The following is a 21,111-nucleotide window of genomic DNA, read 5'->3' as shown; positions in this document are numbered from 1 at the left end:
GAGGCTCACGTTTTTGCGTGCCTGCGCTCTCTTCAGGCAGAACAAAGACCCAGGCAGAAGAGGCAGAGGCTGAGACTCATCCCAATCTTTTCCTGAGATAATTTTGGAATCATGCCTGAAATGCCAGAGGACATGGAACAGGTAAGAGCTAGCTATTCAAGAAATGAAGCATTCTGGAGTTAGTTTCTTTAAAAAGCATCCCAGTGAATGTCTCGTAAAAACCACAAGGGTGTGTTAAAAAAAGAAAAAGAAAAAAGAAGCGGTGTCATTCATTTCTTTAAAACATGTAACTTTTGGGACATGGAAGAATATACCAACTTTAATTACTGACCCCAGAAACCAGGTTCTGAAGCTCAGCTAAGTCTCATTAATTGACAAAAATAAAAGGCAAAACAGAACAGCAGTTTCATTTATCAGATTAAATGCAATGATGTGTAGGTGAAGGTTCTATATAAGTAAGGATTTTATCTATAGTTATGTGCTCCAGCCTTTCTTTGTCTTAGCATGAACTGAATCCGCTAACATAACTTTAGCTCCAGGCTGCTCTCAGAATTTATAGACTTAGCAACCACAGGAACTTGGACATCGTCTGTACAACGACGGCATGTTTGTTAGCAGAGAAACTTTCATCTTTAAAGAGAATGAATAAAAACTATACATGAACATATACCTGTAGAACTATACTCAGGTTTTACCTGGGAGGTATCAAACCAAATTTTCAAATGTAGGCAAGAAAACTCTTGTTCCTAACTCTGGAAAAGGCTGCTCGGAGATTGAAAAAATAGCAATTGCATATGCATGTCCTTAAATCTTCGCAGTGTACACTTAATTTTTTTTTCTTACCAGAACGATCAGATTGCATCACACGTTGCTTCTAGAAATTAACAACAACAAAAATCCCAGTTTTTCAAGAGGAGGATTAGGAGGATCTTGAATTTGGCTCTCCTACCCACCCACCCACACTCACCTTTTCTTTGTCTGCAGATTACGAATGTTTAATGCTGGGGCAGTCCTCTCAAGGACTCTCTGAATAATGCTAAACTGATTAACAGTAACAGTTTGGGTACAAATGAAAATCGGACAGTGAGGGACTTCAGGCTCTCTTCCCCCACCATTCCAAAGAAAGATTGTTTACTCGAATAAAGAAATGAGTTCTTGTTGGGGGGTTGGGTAGAAAGGAAATTCACAAGGCTCAGACAAAGAACTTTTTCAAAAGGCTGCTTAGTGTTTAGCTCTGAAATAAACCAAAAGGGATTATAAAAATAAGGCCTTTTAAGAAAAATCCAAGCAGCGGTCATGTCTGTGGGCGACTTTTAAGCCTTGTATCCGGCGTGTCTAGGTAAGAACACTCGGGACTGTTGGGTGCAATGCTGGCGAACCCTACATGGTCCATGGCGGGCGGGTTTCTTCCTGAGTAAATTTCACAGGCGTCCCGACTGACAGGGATTTTGCAGTTTTGAGCTGGGAGGGAAACCAGTTGCTTGCGAGGTCTTTCTCAGCTCTCAGGGCTGTTTCTGATTCATTACTTTTAAGAAGCCATGCAAGTGGTGGAGTGTCGCATTACTCTCTCCGCTTAGTTTCTTATTTAATTTGCTGTGGTTGAGGAGGCCAGGCTCGCGGAGCCCGACGGGGCAGCTCCTGATGGGATTGCTTCTCAAAGTGGGTCGGATGGGGTCTGGACTCCTGTTCATTCCGCTAAAATGTAGAGTCCCTGGCTCTACTACCCATAGATTCTCGTTGTGTATTTATGGGTACAGTCCGAGAATCAGTGTTTTGAAGAAGCACCAGAATAATTCCTCCCCCTAGCCCCCCCTTTTATTTTTAACTAGTTAAAAATAGTTTGACTTATTTGGAGAATTTCACACGTACCACTTTTTAGCATCCCAGAAAGACAAATGGGTTGTTGAGGTGTTAATGACTCAGATGCCAACACTTGTATTTTTATTCTTTTGTCTTTCTAAATCTCTGGAAAAAAAAAACAAAAAACAAAAAACACTCCTAATGCTGCGGAGATAGATGTTCACTCTCCTCCCTCCTCCTCGTCTTCCCCAAACCCACTCCCTGGCTTTAAAATGTTTTCTCCTAACTTTATGTATTACATGCCCAGTTGATTCTTACGCACTGCACAGTCTGGTGACTTGAAACTCTAGGCGATCCAATTCAATCCTTCCCTAGTCTAGAACAAAGACAAAGAGAGAAAAGAGTACATAAAATAAACAACTCATCCCCAAACAAAACTTGTATTCTTTGCGTAAGGCCGAGGCCTTTGTTTTGTGTATCCCTTTAAGAGTTGGCGAGTGGGCTGGGAGCGTACTGAACGCGCCCGCCCCCTTTCTGGGGCTACGGCTGAGCGTGGCCAATCAACGGGCGAGGCCTTGGCGGCGGAAGCCGGAAGCGGAGAGCGGGGGCCGGCCCGGACCTAGGGAGGCGGGCCGAGGGCGACGGAGCTGCGGCCCGTGGCGATCCTGGGCTGGAGGAAGTGGCGGTCGCTGCGGCGGCGGCGCGGAGACGGCGGGCATGGTGGGGCGGGAGAATGAGCTCTCCATCCACTTTGTTCCCGGGAGCTGCCGGCTGGTGGAGGTGAGGGAGTCGGCCCGGGGGTCTCGTAGGGGGAACCGGGAATGCAGAGCGGGACGAGCCAGGTCGCGGGGGCTCGAGTGATATACCCTGCGCATCCTGGAGGAATCCGAGCCCCCGGCCCTGAGTCGCCCCAGCACCTCCTTTCCAGCTCTGGGAGGAAGAGGGCGGCGCCACCGAGTTTGTTTACTTTTGTGCACGCCCGTCAGTGTTTACTCTTCCAGTCCTGCGGCAGGAAACGAGTAGGTCTGGTTTTACTCTGGTGTCTTCTGTCTCCCCTCCCGGGAACGAAGAGGGGCTTTTCAGAGCTCTTTCGGTTTTGTTTTATCTCTCTGAATTTCTTTTTCATTCTTTGTTCGGATCTTTCGATATTACCAGTTCTCATCTGAGAAAGAAGGGGAAAGTGTTTTTTGCTTTTTTTTAATAGGAGATTTGGAGATGACAACTTATTGAACTCTTAGTGCAAGGCACTATGTTATCCACTTTACATGCATTATTTAATCGTCATAACTATAAGATACTGTTTTTTCTCCATTTTACAGATGAGAAAATTGAGGTTTACGGGATGAGTCCTTCGCCCAAGTTCATTCAGTAAACTTGGAGCCGAGATTCAGATACCAATCTCTTTCACTTTCTTAGGCTTTGAACCGCTCTTGAGGTTACATAAAGGAAGATTGTTACTGTGGGAGAGCTATCCCAGGCATCCCTCTCCTCCATTCTTTCTTGTATTTCATTGCAGGCTTCCCAGCAATCCACAGAATATATCTAGCAATGGGCAAAAGAAAAATGTTAATGCCTAGACGGATATGTCTTATGGAAATAAGAGAAGATACGGGAGATGGCTGTTTCTGATATTGGAGAATTTTTATGCTTCCAAGAGATAGTGTATTTAGTATTTCTAATCACTTTGGGGTTGGGGGGGTAAAGTTAGGCTAGATGGACTATTTAAACTTCTGTATTGTTCCTATGTGCCCCCAAAAGTACTGAATGCATAATGTTACATGTTTACATTTATATGCATACGTGTGTGTAAAGCTTAATCTTTTTTCACGGTAGGATTTCAGTAAACTAATGAAAAGTTTTCCTTCACTAAAAACAATAACCTTGTATCTTTATTTTTTTAAGATTTTTTTTTTTTTATTTTAAAATAATCTCTACACCCAACATGGGGCTCAAACTCATAGCCCTGAGATCAAGGGTTGCATACTGTACAGACTGAGCCGGCCAGGGGTCCCCACCCTAAATCTTGACACATATTTGCTGCTCTCTCAAAATGTGTAGAATTAAAATTCACTTGTGAGAATGAGGAATGCCTAACAGCTTACATTGGAGAAGGAGACTGTGGTGGTACCTGTTAAGACTGTCTTGTAGGGTAGAAATAGAGTGAGAGTAGCAATTAGACCAGTGTCACGTAGGTAGTCACGGGGTCTTGAGTTTCTTAGAGTCCAGTAATGTCTACTGAGAGATCTGCCTCCAAGGGAATGTATGAGGATCAACTAAAGAAATGAATAGGAAACGCCAAATTTAAGAGGTTTTAAAAATAGCGAAGTATTATATTTACCGCTGAAATTTAAGAAGATCTCTGTTTAGATGTTAGTGATGTCTCATTCTTTTTCTAGGACATTCTGAGTAGAAGTTAATGCAAGTGTGCGAAAGTAGAAATCACTGTCCCAGAGTAGTGTTTGACCATTTTGAAAGAGCCATTTATCCCATTACCTATAGTTTGGTGTCATTTGATTAGGTAGCATAATAAAAGTGGTACCTCTACATTTATTTATATGTATTTAATTTTTCAGGAATTCTTTTGGTGTATATAAATCTGGTCACTTGTAGGTCTGTGCTTCTAAGAGTTTATATAGTTAGAGGCAAATACGTTCAGAGTAACTTAAAGTGATACTTGATACTATACATATAATAAAAATTAAGAAAGTAGACTTTTCAGGGGGGCCTGGGTGGCTCACATGGTTAAGCATCTGCCTTCGGCTCAGGTCGTGATCCCAGGGTGCTGGCTCCCTGCTCAGTGGGGCTTCTTCCTCTCCCTCTACTGTTCCCCCTGCTTGTGCTCTCTCACTCTCTCTGTCAAATAAATAAGTAAATCTTAAAAAAAAAAAGACAAAGACTTTTCAGGCAGACAGTATTTTCAACTCTTTATTGTGGTTTGGGTTAACTACAGCTCATTCTGAGTTCCTTGAAGTGCATGGATATTCCTGAGTTTTGCAGGACTGAAATATATTTTATTTTAAAGTAATTTTTTAGAGGAATATTTTTCCATTTAAAAATAAAAAAATCAAAACTGTGCTTTTTAAAAGCTTCAGGTGGATTTCTGTGTATATATATAAAGTCAAAAATAGATATTTTTGTTTGGCATCTTTTAATCTCAGAGTGAGGCATATTTTATTTGCCAACCACCAATAAACTTGCAGTCCAAATGACAAAAATCTTGTCTTGGCTCTTATAGTGGTGACAGAAGGTGCTCATTCAGTCTCTAGAGAGAACTCAGTGAAAAGAGGAAAAATTACTTTTAAGTAAATGAAGTTCCTTTCACTTTTTTTCAGTCCCCTCTGTGTTAAGGATAATATGAAAACCAATGTTAGAATTGTAGAACTGTAAAGCTGGAAGAGCCTTAGTCATCTTGTCCACATACCTCATTTTACTAATGAGGAATTCGATCAATAGAGATTTCAGTAACTTCTCAATACCACATTTTGTGGCAGAATAGTTAAAATTTAATCATTATGAAATCAAATAGAAGGTCAAAGGATTAAGACAAAACTCAGTTATGTATTTGGCTGGACCACAGATGCTAGAAACAAGTTCTGGGCCCAACCTTTTCCATTTCCTGTGGGTAAAGCCTTTAACATCTCTGGGCTTCAGATTCCTCAGTTTGGAAACAGTATTTGCCCTGCATGTCTAACAAGGCTATTCTTAATGACCAGAAGGTATGATGGAGTCTTACATAACACTCGATAGTTTTCTAATATAAGATTGTGCAGTATCATTTCCGTTTTAGGAAATGCTTGCACTTCAGATCTCTGCTCATTTAATAAAGAAAATTCTTGAGCATTGACATCTGACCACTGGATACCATGGACTGTTTCCTCTTCTAGGGACCTTACAAATTACTCCAGGCTATGAGGACATAAGATTGTATTTTTTCCATGCAACCTCATCCTTTTTTTAAAGTTAAGTGGATTAAATTCCCTAAGAGCCTTGCTGTCCTTGTAATTTAATACTGTATTTCATCAAGTCTAAGATGTACTTGATTATAAGATCGTCTGAGCTCTGATTTTAAGATGCACTAAAAAGCAAAAGACAGTGCCAGACTATGAGACAGTAATAAGATGCATCTCTATTTCATTCATTTAACAAGGATGTTAAAATGAGGAAAAAGTGTGCTTCACAGAATCAGTGAAGTACTCAGATCTGAATCCACTGTTCAGTAACCTTTGTGGAATACATATACTTGTTCTTTGACTTTTCTTTTTTCCTTTTCTTTTAAAAGATTTTATTTATTTGACAGAGAGAGAGAGAGAGAGTGAGAGCAGGAACACAAGCAGGGGGAGTGGGAGAGGAAGAAGCAGGCTTCTCGTGGAGCAGGGAGCCCGATGTGGGGCTCGATCCCAGGACCCTGGGATCATGACCTGAGCCGAAGGCAGACGCTTAACGACTGAGCCACCCAGGCACCCCTCTTTTTTCTTTTTTTAATGGGAAAAGAGGGAAGGAAAGATGTTGCTTCTAGAACGGTAGATGACAATTTTTTGGCTTCTTTGAATAAGGTAAATTTTCTTTAGGAAAACCTTGGATTTTTCCTGGAGTTCAAGATTGTGCTTCTCAAAGGGCATTTCCCAAATCACCATCTTCAGCACATTCCTGGGAACTTGTTAGAAATGCAAATTATCAGTACTTATCCCAGATGTACTGAATCTGAAAGTCTTTTGCATGATTCTTATAAAAGTGAAGCCGAAGAACCACCAACTAAGAACTGTTATATATTCCTTTGCTTCTTTAATGTGAAGTAATAAAAAGTGAGAAACTCAGAAGAAACCAAATCATAGCTCTTTTATAATAATTTTCCTAGGGATCTTAATGGTATTTATCCTGTGTAAATTGTTTTCTGATTGCGTCTACTAGGCTTGGCATATTTTCTCTTCTTTACAAATCAGTCTTTGTAGAGCGGTTTTCTTGCCAAAATTCAAAGAAAATATTTTGCTGGCTGAAATCCTTGTTTTCATAGATCAGTTGGCTTAGAGCCAAGTTTTACAACAGAGAGCCTAGACAATTTTTACTTCAACTTTTAAAATGTTTGGAATTGGTTGAACTAAGGAAAAAATATCTTTTAAGAGTTAACCATTATATGGTTTTGTTTTTTTTTTTAAGATTTTATTTGAGAGAGAGAAAGCCTGAGAGAGCACGTGCGCAATCGGGGAGGGAGAGGGACAATCCAACCCCATGGGGAACCCAACCTGGGGCTTGATTGCACCCCCCCTGAGATCATGACCTGATCAGAAACCAAGAGTTGGATGCCTAACCGACTGAGCCACCCAGATGCCCCCCTTTATACTGTTTCTATCAGCCCTTTCATTTCAGATTTTTACTAATGGTAGGAGTACCTAATTTGGGTGGCTTTTTTTTTTTTAAGATTTATTAATTTCAGAGAAAGAGTATGAGCATGCACGTGCATGCAAGCTGGAAGGGCAGAGGGAGCAGGAGAGAATATATCAAGCAGACTCTCTGCGGAGTGTGGAGCCCAACCCTGGGCTCAGTCTCATGACTCTGAGATCAGGACCTGAGCTGAAACCAAGAGTTGGAGGCCTAACTGTGGTGGCCTTCTTTAAAAAAAAAAAAAAAAAAAAATTGCATAGTGTTAAATTTTTCTGTTGAACTAATGACTAACAAAGAAAGATCTTTAGTTATTGTATGCTTGTTTAAAGTTTTTTTTTTTTTTTTTAAGATTTTATTTATTTGAGAGAGAGGGAGCAAGAGAGAGCATGAGCTGGAGAAGAGGCAGAGGGAGAGGGAGAAGCAGACTCCCCTCTGAGCCGGGAGCCTGATGTGGGACTCAGTCCCAGGACCCTGGGATCATGACCTGAGCTGAAGGCAGATGCTTAATGAACTGAGCCACCCAGACGTCCTGCTTGTTTAAAGTTTTTGACAGCTCAGAATAGGTGATTATAACAGCACTTGAAATAAAAAGACCCCAAATTGAAAAAATGTATAAAAACTTTTTTTAAAGATTTTATGTATTTTTTTGACAGAAACACAGCGAGAGAGAGAACACAAGCAGGGGGAGTGGGAGAGGGAGAACAGGCTTCCCGAGGAGCGGGGAGCCCCATGCGGGGCTCAATCCCAGGACCCTGGGATCATGACCTGAGCCAAAGGCAGACGCTTAATGACTGAGCCACCCAGGCTCCCCTAATAAAATTTTTTTTTTTAAAGATTTTATTTATTTTTTGACAGAGACACAGCGAGAGAGGGAACACAAGCAGGGGGAGTGGGAGAGGGAGAAGCAGGTTTCCTGCTGAGCAGGGAGCCCGATGTGGGGCTCGATCCCAGGACCCTGGGATCATGACCTGAGCCGAAGGCAGACGCTTAACGACTGAGCCACCCAGGCGCCCCTAAAAAAACTTTTTTTTAAGTAGGCTTCACACCCAACTTGGGCTTGAACTCATGACTCTGAGATTAAGAGTCGCATGCTGTACCGACTCAGCCAGCAAAATGCCCCTAATAAAACTTTTTATTGGTGGTTTTTAAAATAGTAAATGTTGATTTTATTCAAGAGTTTGGGAAATTTGGTATTACCCATCTTGGGAAGAAGGGAAGTTTTGAAACAACTTTTTTTTTCTAAATAGTAGTTCCTTTTAATTTCATTGTGTAAGGAATTTTTTCTTTTTCATATAAGAACACAGATTAGTTTAAAATATTTTAGTTTCTTTTTTCTTTTTTTTTCCTTCTGTGTTAGGGTCCCCCCCACCGTGTTAGTTTTAACTGGTCTGTTAAGGTAAATTTAGAGTTAACTCAGGAACATTTACCAGTCAACTTGGAATATTATTACTATAAGGACCACATTTATTTTTCCTCCGCATAAATTCCTGTGAAATGAGAATTCTGTAACTCAGACCTATCAGAATGATAAATCAATGAGATTTGAAAGAAAACTTGGGATTACAAACTGAAAACCAAAATTGTCAGTTTGTGAAATTATTGGTGGAATACAGCCAGATAATTAATCAGGGCACAAAAAATTAGTAAGCTTCGGGGCGCCTGGGTGGCTCAGTTGTTAAGCGTCTGCCTTCAGCTCAGGTCATGATCCCAGGGTTCTGGGATCGAGCCCCGCATCTTGGGCTCCCTGCTCAGCGGGAAGCCTGCTTCTCCCTCTCCCACTCCCCCTGCTTGTGTTCCCTCTCTCATTGTCTCTCTCTCTCTCTCTCTGTCAAATAAATAAAACCTTTTAAAAAAAAAATTAGTAAGCTTCAAACTAATTGTGTGTGTTTATAAACTGGAGAACGTAATTAAAATTGCTCTTTATTCATTTGGACATCATTGATCATTAAAATAAGATTCTCCCTTATTAACAGGAAATCAAGGCACCTTGGCTAGCTCATTCAGTGGAGCATGTGACTCTTGATCTCGGGGTTGTAAATTCGAGCTCCATGTTAGGTGTAGAGTTTACTTAAAATTAAATATTTATTTAAAAAAATAGGAAAATTCAAATCTATTTGACTAGGTAGATATATCCTTAAAGTATCATCTTAGGTTCTTAGGTTCTTCTTAATGGATAGGGTTAATAAAACCTTTTTTTTTTAAGGTTTTATTTTTATTTATTTGAAAGAGAGCACAAGCAGGGGGAGCAGCAGGCAGAGGGAGAGGGAGAAGCAGACTCCCTGCTGAGCAAGGAGCCCGATGTGGGGCTCGATCCCAGGACCCTGGGATCATGACCTGAGCCGAAGGCAGTTGCTTAACCATCTGAGCCACCCAGGCGCCCCAATAAAACCTTTTCCTAACTGATATAATTACTGATGCAGCTTGATCTTTGTTCTAACTTAAGAATTGTCTAATAGATATGGGACATGAAGCAAACTACTTAGACTCGAAGTAGTTAGTAAACAATGATGGTGACTAATTTTATAGAGAGAATGTTTTCAAAATAAGTAATCCTTTTTTCTCCCACTTTACCTTTTAGGAGGAAGTTAATGTCCCCAATAGGCGGGTTCTGATTACTGGTGCCACTGGGCTTCTTGGCAGAGCTGTGTATAAAGAATTTAAGCAGAATAATTGGCATGCCTTTGGCTGTGGTTTTAGAAGAGCAAGACCAAAATTTGAACAGGTTAATCTTTTGGATTCTGAAGCGGTTCATCACATCATTCATGATTTTCAGGTATGGTTGTCTGTTTATTTTAACACATATATAAACTATATTAAGAATTGTCTATAAACTGTATTAAGAATTGTCTGGATGATTTAGAAAATGTTCTTGCTCTCAAGGGAGTTACTGTACTTAAGCTCTAACCTGTTAAAAGCAGCAAGAGTACACAGTTGACCCTTGAACAGTGCAGGGTTTAGGAGTGCCGACCCCTGCACAGTTGAACATCTATGTATAACTTTTTACTTCCCCAGAACTTAACTGCTAATAGCCTACCATTGACTGGAAGCCTTAGCAATAACATACATAGTCAGTTAACACATATTTTGTGTACGTGTTATATACTGTATTCTTTTTTTTTTTTAATTTTGTTTATTTATTTGACAGAGAGAGAGACAGTGAGAGAGGGAACACAAGCAGGGGGAGTGGGAGAGGGAGAAGCAGGCTTCCCGCTGAGTAGGGAGCCTGATGCGAGGCTCGATTCCAGGACCCTGGGATCATGACCTGAGCCGAAGGCAGATGCAATAAAGTAAACTAGGGAGAAGAAAATGTTACTGGGAAAATACATTTATAGTACTGTATTTATTTATTTTTTTTAAATCAGCATATAAGTAGACTCATGTAATTCAAACCCATGTTCTACAGTCAACTGTATAGTGCACTTTTTCTTTTCCTGTAAGCATGGAAAAGTATATGCAGTCCTTAAAAAGACTGGGTTGAAATATAGGTTGACAAAACTTGGAAATTTTATAAAAAGCTTATGTTTGTGAGGTTCTCTTGTTAAGTACAACTTTATATGCAAATGCCTTTTTAATATTATCTGTAAACCTTACAACACTGCAAAGTAGATATTATCATTTCCATTTCAGAGATGACAAAGGCTCAGGTTAAGTAACTTGTTGACCATTGGTGCAGAAAAGTTACTGAAAAATTTAGGTTCTGTTCTACCTCTGATCAAATTGAGAGTTAAAGTTCTTTTCAGTAATGTCCAAGGGACACCTGCATCAGAATCACTTGGGGAACTTGTTCTTTAGGTCTCACTCCCAGAGATTTTAATTCAGTAAGCCTATGTGGGGCCCAGGACATTTTAAGGTGCACTCCAGATGAGGCACATTCAAGTTTTTAAGATTATGCTTCTTCAGTAGTTGTTAAGGAAGGAGATAGTTTGGTATGTTTGTACATTAGCCCTGCCTGTCAGTGGTTTTACCAAATCTCCGCCTTGGTTCATCTTCTCTGGGAAGTAGATGCTCCTTCTTTACAAAGGATCCTGAGCATTCCTCTATCTTTAATTTAAATTTTTTTTTTTTTTAAAGTAAGCTTTAGGCCCAACATGAGGCTTGAACTCACTACCCCAAGATCAAGAATCTCATGCTCTACTGACTGAGCCAGCCAGGTGCCCCCTTTCCTCTGTCTTGATGTCTGTCACATAATACTGAAATAGTCTCTTTACACATATTCTTCTTTTCCAGTAGATGATGAAATCCTTGCTCCTTGCACAGTGCCTAGTATACAGGCGACATACTAAATGCTCAACTGGGAGTGTAGTTTTTATGGATAGTTGACATTCTCTAAATGATTGGTGTAAGAGATTTGAATTTATGAGTTTAATTTGAAATTGGTATTCTTTTAACATACATTAATTAATTATTTAGGTCATATTAATTACATAAATGTTAGCTCTTTTCTCCCATCCAAATTAGAGAATAAAGCTTATTTTGATTGAGAAATAATATTTGTTGACACTGAGTTTGTCTGGTTTTGCCTAGGGATTACTAAATTGCTCTTTGCTTTTCAGGGCCTACATTTATTTTAAGGAAGTTTGAAACTTAAAAAAGGGAAGCATGACAAAACTATTACAGCGATTCTAAAAAAAATGATTCTTTAGTTGAAGGAATGTTGATTTAACAAAGCTTTTTTATGAATTGAGTTACTGTTGGAAGGCTGTAGCTCCCCTCTTTTACTCCTTTTGGGTTAAAAATACATCAATGTTTAACTTCCAGCCCCATGTCATAGTACATTGTGCAGCAGAGAGAAGACCAGATGTTGTTGAAAATCAGCCAGATGCTGCTTCTCAACTTAATGTGGATGCTTCTGGGAATTTAGCAAAGGAAGCAGGTAATGATGACTTTATAAAATCTTTGTAAAACATTAAATAATTGCTGAGTTTATAAAGATTAAAGTTTTCTAGATCACTTATAAGAGATTTGTTTATATATGATGAATAAGCTATTATAAATGCCAGTAGAGTGATGTTCTGTAATAATTTAATAGATTCTTTTCTTTCTTTTATGTCTGTCTTTTTTAGCTTTAATTGGAGCATTTCTAATCTACATTAGCTCAGATTATGTATTTGATGGAACAAATCCACCTTATAGAGAGGAAGACGTACCAAGTCCCCTAAATCTGTATGGCAAAACAAAATTAGAAGGAGAAAAGGCTGTCCTAGAGAACAATTTAGGTAAGACACAATTTCTTTAGCACCTGATAGTTTTGATTGTTTATATATATATATATATATATATATATATATGGAGATGATATATGATATATATATGATATATATATGGAGATGTATAGATCTAGATATATATATATCGTATGCTACATATGAAAACTATAAAATTTTGAAAAAATTAGTCAAGGAGCATAAATCATTGGAGAAAAATTAGAGAGTGTAGTTAATAAAAAAGAAAAATAAGAATTTTAGAAATCAAGGGCACCTGGGTGGCTCAGTCGTTAAGCGTCTGCCTTTGGCTCAGGTCATGATGCCAGAGTCCTGGGATCGAGCCCCGTGTCGGGCTCCCTGCTCAGTGGGAAGCCTACTTCTCCCTTTCCCACTCCCCCTGCTTGTGTTCCCTCTCTCGCTGTCTTTTTCTCTCTCAAATAAATAAAATCTTTAAAAAAAAAAGAATTTTAGAAATCATTAAGAATTTATGAATCCTTCCAGACTTTTTCCAGTATCAGTATATATGTGTTTGTCATTATATAAGGGTACCTGGCTGGCTCAGTCAGTAGAGCATGTAACTCTTGATGATCTTGGGGTTGTGAGTTGAATCCTCATATTGGGTGTAGAACTTACATTAAAAAAAAAAAGTTACTGCATAAAGAAAAGAAATCTTATAGTATAAATATTTGTAATATACTTTGGAAAAACAGGTCCATATCATTTCTTCTAGATTGAGGTATTTGTTATTTTTTGTACAGTTTTTTTTTAACAATTTTTTTTTTTTTAAGATTTATTTGAGAGAGTGCACACACACGAGCAAGTGTGGGGTGGGGGGCGAGGGAGAGGGAAGGAGAGTCTTTTTTGTTTTTTTTAAAGATTTTATTTATTCATTTGAGACACGGAGATACAGAGAGAGAAAGCATGAGCAGGGAGAGAGGCAGAGGGAGAAGCAGGCTCCTTGCTGAGCCAGGAGCCCGATGTGGGGCTTGATCCCACGACCCTGGGATCATGACCTGACCCGAAGGCAGACACTTAACCATCTGAGCCACCCAGGCGCACGCTTTTGTACGGTTTTTAAATTTTTTTTTTTTTTAAAGATAGGGAAAGAGGGAGAGGTTGGGGGGGAGGGATAGCTGGAGAATGAGAGAGAGAATCTCAAGCAGACCTCATAACCGTTGTGGAGCCCAACGCGGGGCTTGATCTCACAACCCTGAGATCATGACCTGAGCCGAAATCCAGAGTCAGACACTTAACCGGCTGAGCCACTCAGGTGCCCGGTTTTTAAATTTCTATTTGTATGGCTCTTCTTTTCCCTATGTGTTTGTGTATACATACACATAAATATATGTGCTAATATAAAATGTATACCCTTATTGAAAAAAATTAAAAAATGAAAATTGTAAAGGGTGGAAGTTCTTTTATAATGCTGCCTCCGAGAAGCACCAGATATGGTGAGGTATGAAAGCATTTTTTGTGAATTGGTAAAAATGGTAGATTTCGTTTTATAACCTGGTCCCCCCCATATTTATTTCAATGCATATTGAGTCATCTCTGGGTTATCTTTTTCCTATCAGTGGCTGCATAGTACTTGATTTAATGATTCCTTGCACTGCCTTACACTATACAGTCTTTGAGAAGCATCCTCTACTATAGACACCATACTTACAGGCATTTAGATTCCAGGTGTTTTTTTTTTTGGTATTATATATTATCCTGCAGGAATCATCCTTGAATACCTATCTATACATATTTTTCCAATGTGTTAATTTAATTAAAAAGTTGTTAATTTTCAGTTAAAGTGTTAATTATCCAAAGTCTGTTGTAACTGCTCAGTAGGGACCAACATAAAATCTGAAAACTCATAATTCCTTAATCAGTGGTTTCATGAATTATGTGGTGAAACACTCACCTAACTTTATTCACCACTTTTTAATGTGTCATGTGTCGTGTGTATTTTTTTTCGCTGAACTTGTTGAGAATTAGTTGAAATTCACCCCAACATACTTCACCATGCTTTAAAAAAAAAAAAAGATAAAGATTTTATTTATTTATTTATTTATTTATTTATTTATTTAGGGTGGGGGGAGTAACAAAGGGAGAGAATCTTAAGCCCACTTGCACTGAGCAGAGCCCTATGCGGGGCTTGATCTCACAGTCTGAGATCATGACTGAACTGAAACCAAGGGTCAGAGACTCAACAGACTGAGCCACCCAGGTGCCCCTATGCTATTTATCTTCTAACAAGAATGTTCTCTACATAATTACAGTGTAGTTATCACGCTCAGGAAATTTTTTTTATGTTATGTTAACCACCATACATTACATCATTAGTTTTTGATGTAGTGTTCCATGGTTCATTGTTTGTGTATAACACCCAGTGCTCCATGCAGTATGTGCCCTCTTTAATACCCATCACCAGGCTAACCCATCCCCCCACCCCCTCCCCTCTAGAACCCTCAGTTTGTTTCTCAGAGTCCGTAGTCTCTCATGGTTTATTTCCCCCTTCAATTTCTCCCCCTTCATTTTTCCCTTCCTGCTATCTTTTTTTTTTTTTTAACATATAATGTATTGTTTGTTTCAGAGGTACAGGTAGGTCTGTGATTCAACAGTCTTACACAATTCACAGCGCTCACCTTAGCACATACTCTCCCCAATGTCTATCACTCAGCCACCCATCCCTCCCACCCCCCACCACTCCAGCAACCCTCAGTTTGTTTCCTGAGATTAAGAATTCCTCATATCAGTACACACTCAGGAAATTTAACATTAATGTGATGTTATACTATATCATCTATGTAGGAATTTTCCCACTTGTCTCAATAATGTCCTTCACTGCATCTTATTTTTTAATCTGGGATTCAATCAAGGATCACTCATTGCATTTAGTTGTCATGATCAGTTTAATTTCTTCATTATTATGATTGTTAAAAATAATATATAAAAATACCCCAAATGACAAGAGACCTTTAAAAATATTCAGTATGATAGTTGTTAAATGGGCATTATTATAGGTGAACTATGTCATCTAAAAACCCTTTAGATGTCATTTTTGGTATACTGCAAGTTTTCTACAACAGTATTTTTTTTTAAAGATTTTATTTATTTGAGAGAGAGAGAGAGTGCGCACATGAGCACAAGCATGGCGAACAGCAGAAGGAGAGGGAGAAGCAGGTTCCCTGCTAAGCAGGGACCCTGTGTTGTGGTTCGATCCTAGCGTGCTGGGATCATGACCTGAGCCTAAGGCAGACGCTTAACCGAGTGAGCCACCCAGGCGCCCCCATAACAGTATTATTTAAATCCACATACTTTCATTTTATATCAAGACTTCAGAACCAGTCAGCTTTAAAAAATTACCTGTTTTTATTAATTCCTAGGAGCTGCTGTTTTGAGAATTCCTGTTCTGTATGGAGAAGTTGAAAAGCTTGAAGAAAGTGCTGTGACTGTTATGTTTGATAAAGTGCAGTTCAGTAACAAGTCAGCTAACATGGACCACTGGCAGCAGAGGTTCCCCACACATGTCAAAGATGTAGCCACTGTGTGTCGCCAGTTAGCAGAGAAGAGAATGCTGGTGAGATCTTTGGAAGGAAGACTTCCTAACTTCCCTCCACAAGTGAAAGTCAAAGTGTTTTTGTTTCTTCATTATTATATGTAATAATATATATCTTTATAATATAAATAAATAAATACAGATTTTTGTTTAAAGTTTTTTTAAAACTACAAGGTGACCAAACAAAAGTAGTGTGCAGATAGTAGGCTATATTTATGAATAGTAAAAATATTATGCTCTTGTGTTTGAATTTTTTTCTCATATACTCTGGACCCCGTCTGTCATTCTTTTATTGCAAGATGACTAAAATCTTGTATTTTTTCTTTGGATGACAAAATAATGTCTTTAAGAAATTATTCTGTTTAAGATTTATGTAGTGCCAACGAAGACTCTCCATAGGAATTTTTAATTTCAGCCGTTTTAAGAATGATTTGTAATTTTTTTTAGATATTGAAATAGTTAATATCAGACATTTGAAAAGGTTGTGACTAACTAGAATATTAATAGAAAGATGAGAGACTGATTTATTTTAGAATGTTAATAATAGGTTGTCCATAGTTTTTAACACATAAAAATTTATGTTTTAAATATGTACTATGGAACTATTTAAGGATGTCATGCCTAATTAGCTCATACTGCAAAATGGTTCTATTATGTTTTGGTTTTATTAGTATAATTAAAAATATTCATTAAATTGGCCTGTGTTTCCATAAAAGTCTGTACTCATTCTTAGGATTCCCACTAAAAATTTGGAGCCACTTATATTTTTATTAAAAAAAAAAATTCTTAAGCCTAAATTCTAGAAATTGCTTCTTAGGTTTAGCTGGATATATTTATAGGAATTTGATTTTAGATATCCCATGGGGAGCATTCCAGAAAGGAGGGATGCATTTTGATTCCTGGACTTTTACATTAGCTTTTTTTGGTTGTTTATTCCACTCAATTCAAAAAGTTGAAACTATTTTGAATTTTTATGTCTTTATTAGGATCCATCAATTAAGGGAACCTTTCACTGGTCTGGCAACGAACAGATGACTAAGTATGAAATGGCATGTGCAATTGCAGATGCCTTCAACCTTCCCAGCAGTCACTTAAGACCTGTAAGTACATGGTGTTTAAAACCTCACTTGTTGAAAGCCCAGATCTGTCACTATAGTATGTATTACTGATAAAACTTCCTTGTTGCTTTGAAAATATTGGATAACTTCATTTTTTGGTACTAATTAAAGTGAACTTTGTATGTTGGCGGTTTATATTGTTACTTATCTCTGAATTATCGTTTATAAGGAAGCCCATGAGTATTGGTGAAGTTTATAGGAAAAGTACTGTCTTGATAATTTATTTGTGTATTTTTCCAGTGATCAAATCAGATTTTCAGTGAATGGCAAAGTGAAATAGAGATTATAAAACTGCAACATAGGCTTTTCATTTATTTTTAAATTTTTTGTTTTTATTTTTCTTTAAAGATAACTGACCGTCCTGTCGTAGGAGCACAACGTCCAAGAAATGCTCAGCTTGACTGCACCAAATTAGAGACCTTGGGCATTGGCCAGAGAACACCATTTCGAATTGGAATCAAAGAATCACTCTGGCCTTTCCTCATTGACAAGAGATGGAGACAAACAGTCTTTCATTAGTGTATGTGCAGTTTGTTTTTTTTTTTTAATTGAGAAGTATAGTATGTGGCACTTTTTAAAGAAAAAAGGAAATAGTTTTGTATGAGTGCTCTTTAATTGTGACTCATGATCTTTCAGGTAAACTATGCTCTTGCACTAGTGAAATTGTCTAAAGAAACTAAGGGCAATGATGCCTCATTTGAAGTAATGATTTTTCTTTTTATCCTTTTGTTCTGGCTTAATTTTGTTTTGAGTATAGTGAATTATGATTCTTAAATATTTACGAGCCAGGATGAGACAGATCTACTGTAGACTTTTTCTTGGATGAAATGCATTATTCATTCCTATAACCTCTACATTTTCAGGACTTTTGCAACTGTTGACCTTTTTATGTTTTAAAGTGAGTTAAGTAGTATGAAAATCATTGGTGTTCATTATTTGCATTGCTTGAGCTCTGATCAAAATGTTTGAAGAAAGAAACTTTATTTTTGCAACTTATGTGCAGTTTTTAAGCTTGAGATATTTCAACGTGTTACATATATTGGAACTCCTGTAGCTTGATGCCTCCTGCTTTTGTAGCAGTGTATGGTGAGCACTTGACAGAGAGAGTATATGTGTATGTGTATGTGTTTTTTTAATATGTGTAAAACTGTCCTTTTCACTCCATGTCACTAAGTGATATTTCATATCTGTGGTTATACTAATAATGATGGGCCTTATAAGTCTTTTGGCCATTCAAAAATAATAATAAATATGTACTGCTGGCATGGTAATGCTTAGTTTTCTTTTATTTACTTTTTAAATGTAAGGACCAAACATCTAAACTGACTGGTATTTTGTTGCTTTTCTTTTTAAAAATTATATTCTTATGTTACATCTGATGCCTATAAGAAAATATAGTTACTATCTCTCGAGATATAAATAATAAAATGAACCCTGATGAACTCTACTTGAGACCTAGAATGTTACAGATACTGTATCTACCTGTGCCAACTGTGTGTTTTTTAACTAAAAATAACTATGTAATCTTGCTACATATTTACATTGAATGTTCCTTCTGAAGAATGCAGAGTATTTGAATGTATTATATCTATACAGAGTAACATTCAGGTGACCTTAGCCTCAAGGATATTTTTGGTCCTTAATAAGGAATCAGCATGGTGGAATGAAGTGTATGACTTGGCTTCTATTCAGGGGTCAGTGTGAACCCTGGTTTTAGGTTTTCTGATTTCACTTCTGGGGTATCCTTTCCCTAGCTTATGATTTTATCCTCCATTGGACAAAAAGTATTTGTTTCTAAGTTCCTAATTTACTTAGAGTTTTAGGTTTAGAGAGAATCAGGTTTGGGTGATTTGTTTAAAGCACCAATTCCCAAACCATGTTATATTTTATAATTAAGGAAATTTTAGTGGTACCTTGACCCCTAACCTGGACTCACTGAAATAGGATTTCTGGAATTGAGACCTGCTAATCTAGTTTTAAATTTTCCCTGGATGCTTCCAAAGTAGACAGCCTGGCACTTGGATTTGGCAACCACTGGATTAAAGCTTTTTCTTTTTTTTTTTTTAAGTTACTTCCTTGCACATAGTACAAAATTGAAGTTTCAGAGTAAAAAACCTTTCTCATTCTTCTCTAGCTACTGATTTTCCATCTGTGGAAGAAAACAATGTAGATCAGATCCTAGTTTGTTTCTGCAGGCACTCTGTATAGTAAGAATATACTCATTATATATGTGTGTGGGCATACATGTATGTCACCATCCCTTCTTTATACAAATAGTATAATATACATTTTTCTGTACTTTTAAAAAATTTAATATACCTTAGAGTTTATTCTATATTAGTTATAATGAATGTCTATATTCTTTTTTTTTTTTTTTGCTATTCACTTTGAAATTTCAATCTCTTTTTTTTTTTTAAGATTTTATTTTTAAGTAATCTCTACATCCAACATGGGGCTCAAACTCACAACCCCGAGATCAAGAGTCGCATGCTCCACCAACTGAGCCAGCTGGGGCCTCTGAAATTTCAATCTGAACAGAAAAGTTGTCATAATAGCAGAAGAATGTCTGTATTCCCCCTTCCCATATTTACCAGTTATCAACATTTAGCCACATTTATCCTATCATTTTCTCTTTCTCTTTACATACACACACAAAGTATGGTTTTTTTTTTGTGAGCTATTTAAGAGTAGGTTGCAGACCTAATTCCTAATCACTCACCTACTATATAAGCCTCGGTGTATAATTTCTAAAAATCAGGATGCTCTTCCACATGACCCCATAATAACCATCAGAATCAAGAAATTAACATTGATACAATATCCAGTCCATAGACCCTCTTCACATAAGTTGTGCCAGTAACGTCCTTTATTAAGTCTTCCCAGTCCAGGATTACTCATGGCATTTCTTATCATTTTGCTTCAGCTTCAACCTGCAACAGTTATTCAGTGTTGTTTTCTTGTTCGTGATCTTGACTTTTCTGACCTCTCTCTATAAAAGAAACATTCACATTGACACTTACAATGCCAGTATTGCTCCATTCTTTTCTGTGTCGCTCCATTCTCTGTCGGTAAGAAATCTAGCTCCCATTATTCTTAATATGCTTACTAATTGGCTCAAGTCATCTCTAAGAACCATTCTGATAACAGTTTTCCTCCTACCCTCATTACAGACCTCCATGAGCCAGTTGAGCATCCCTGACCCCTGGGCCATGGCCCTGATGACAGTGACCATGTCAGTCACTGTACCTAGTTGAGGCCACCAGCCCATGCGGTGTACTGCACCAACAGCCACAGAAGCTACCACATACCTACTTGCAGAGCACCAAAGAGAAGACACTAGGTATTCTTTCATGTAGTATATATTCCATTGTGTCAGTGAATGAACCCCAATTTATTAGTCTTTTAATGATGTACTTCAGGTTGTGTGGCATTTTAGAGCACGCTTTTAATGAGCCCAATGTATAAAACATTCAAGTTTGTGAGACTTTCTCATCTACTGTGTATCCACAGATTATACCTAAAATCTCACAGGTATATATTCCACAGGTCCTGGATGTATCAGTCTGTGGTGTAAGAATGAATTTAGGAAAAAGTCATTACCAAAATAGGAAAAGAGCTTGATTTGTAGACCTGAATGTATGAAGTATAGAATGTATATTAAATATTTCTCTATTTTTGTTATGTGTTTAAACCACTGTCTTATGTAGTTAAAGGTATTTGATTATTTGGGGTTTTAATACAAAATAGTAATCATTTCAGCCACTTTCAGAAGGAAATAGGAAACATTCAACTGTCCAATAAAACCTTTGGGAGAAATTACTGTTGGAGTCTAAATTCTATCTCTGCAAACCAAATCCTATCATTAGCAGTAAATAAGGCAGCAGATTTTAATTCAACTGTGTAAATTAATCAAGAGAGAATTTTCTGGCTTGAGGGCAGTATTATGTATAGCGATTAAGAAACAATCAAATCTGGATTCAGATGTGGTTCCACCACTTGCTTCTGGCAAGTTATTTTTCCTTTGAGTTTCAGTTTCTTTTTAGGGTTAAGTGGGAGTAATACT

The 21,111-nt window shown here is 37.8% G+C and overlaps 1 protein-coding gene across 4 annotated transcripts; it reads left to right on the top strand.

Moving 5' to 3' along the window:
- Window positions 1-13: 13 nt before the first annotated feature.
- On the top strand, window positions 14-20,885 carry MAT2B (methionine adenosyltransferase 2B). 4 transcript variants are annotated; one of them, XM_027605712.2, is made up of 8 exons: window positions 2,417-2,580; window positions 9,758-9,952; window positions 11,938-12,052; window positions 12,243-12,395; window positions 15,758-15,951; window positions 16,917-17,030; window positions 17,397-17,568; window positions 20,219-20,885. In XM_027605712.2, exons 1-7 carry the CDS (start codon window positions 2,518-2,520, stop codon window positions 17,565-17,567), a joined length of 1,005 nt encoding a protein of 334 aa, XP_027461513.1. In that variant the 5' UTR covers window positions 2,417-2,517; the 3' UTR covers window position 17,568; window positions 20,219-20,885. The 4 variants fall into 4 exon arrangements, with proteins under 4 accessions (XP_027461514.1, XP_027461513.1, XP_027461516.1 ...); XM_027605713.1 differs by lacking the exons at window positions 2,417-2,580; window positions 20,219-20,885 and adding an exon at window positions 14-141 and having other exon boundaries at window positions 17,397-18,495; XM_027605711.2 differs by lacking the exon at window positions 20,219-20,885 and having other exon boundaries at window positions 2,418-2,580; window positions 17,397-18,495.
- The last annotated feature ends 226 nt before the right edge of the window (window positions 20,886-21,111 follow it).

The sequence above is a fragment of the Zalophus californianus genome, chromosome 5, assembly GCF_009762305.2.
Source record: "Zalophus californianus isolate mZalCal1 chromosome 5, mZalCal1.pri.v2, whole genome shotgun sequence".
Taxonomy (NCBI): Eukaryota; Metazoa; Chordata; class Mammalia; order Carnivora; family Otariidae; genus Zalophus; species Zalophus californianus.
Note: the sequence above shows the minus strand (reverse complement) of the source record. Positions and strands in the feature narration are given on the sequence as shown.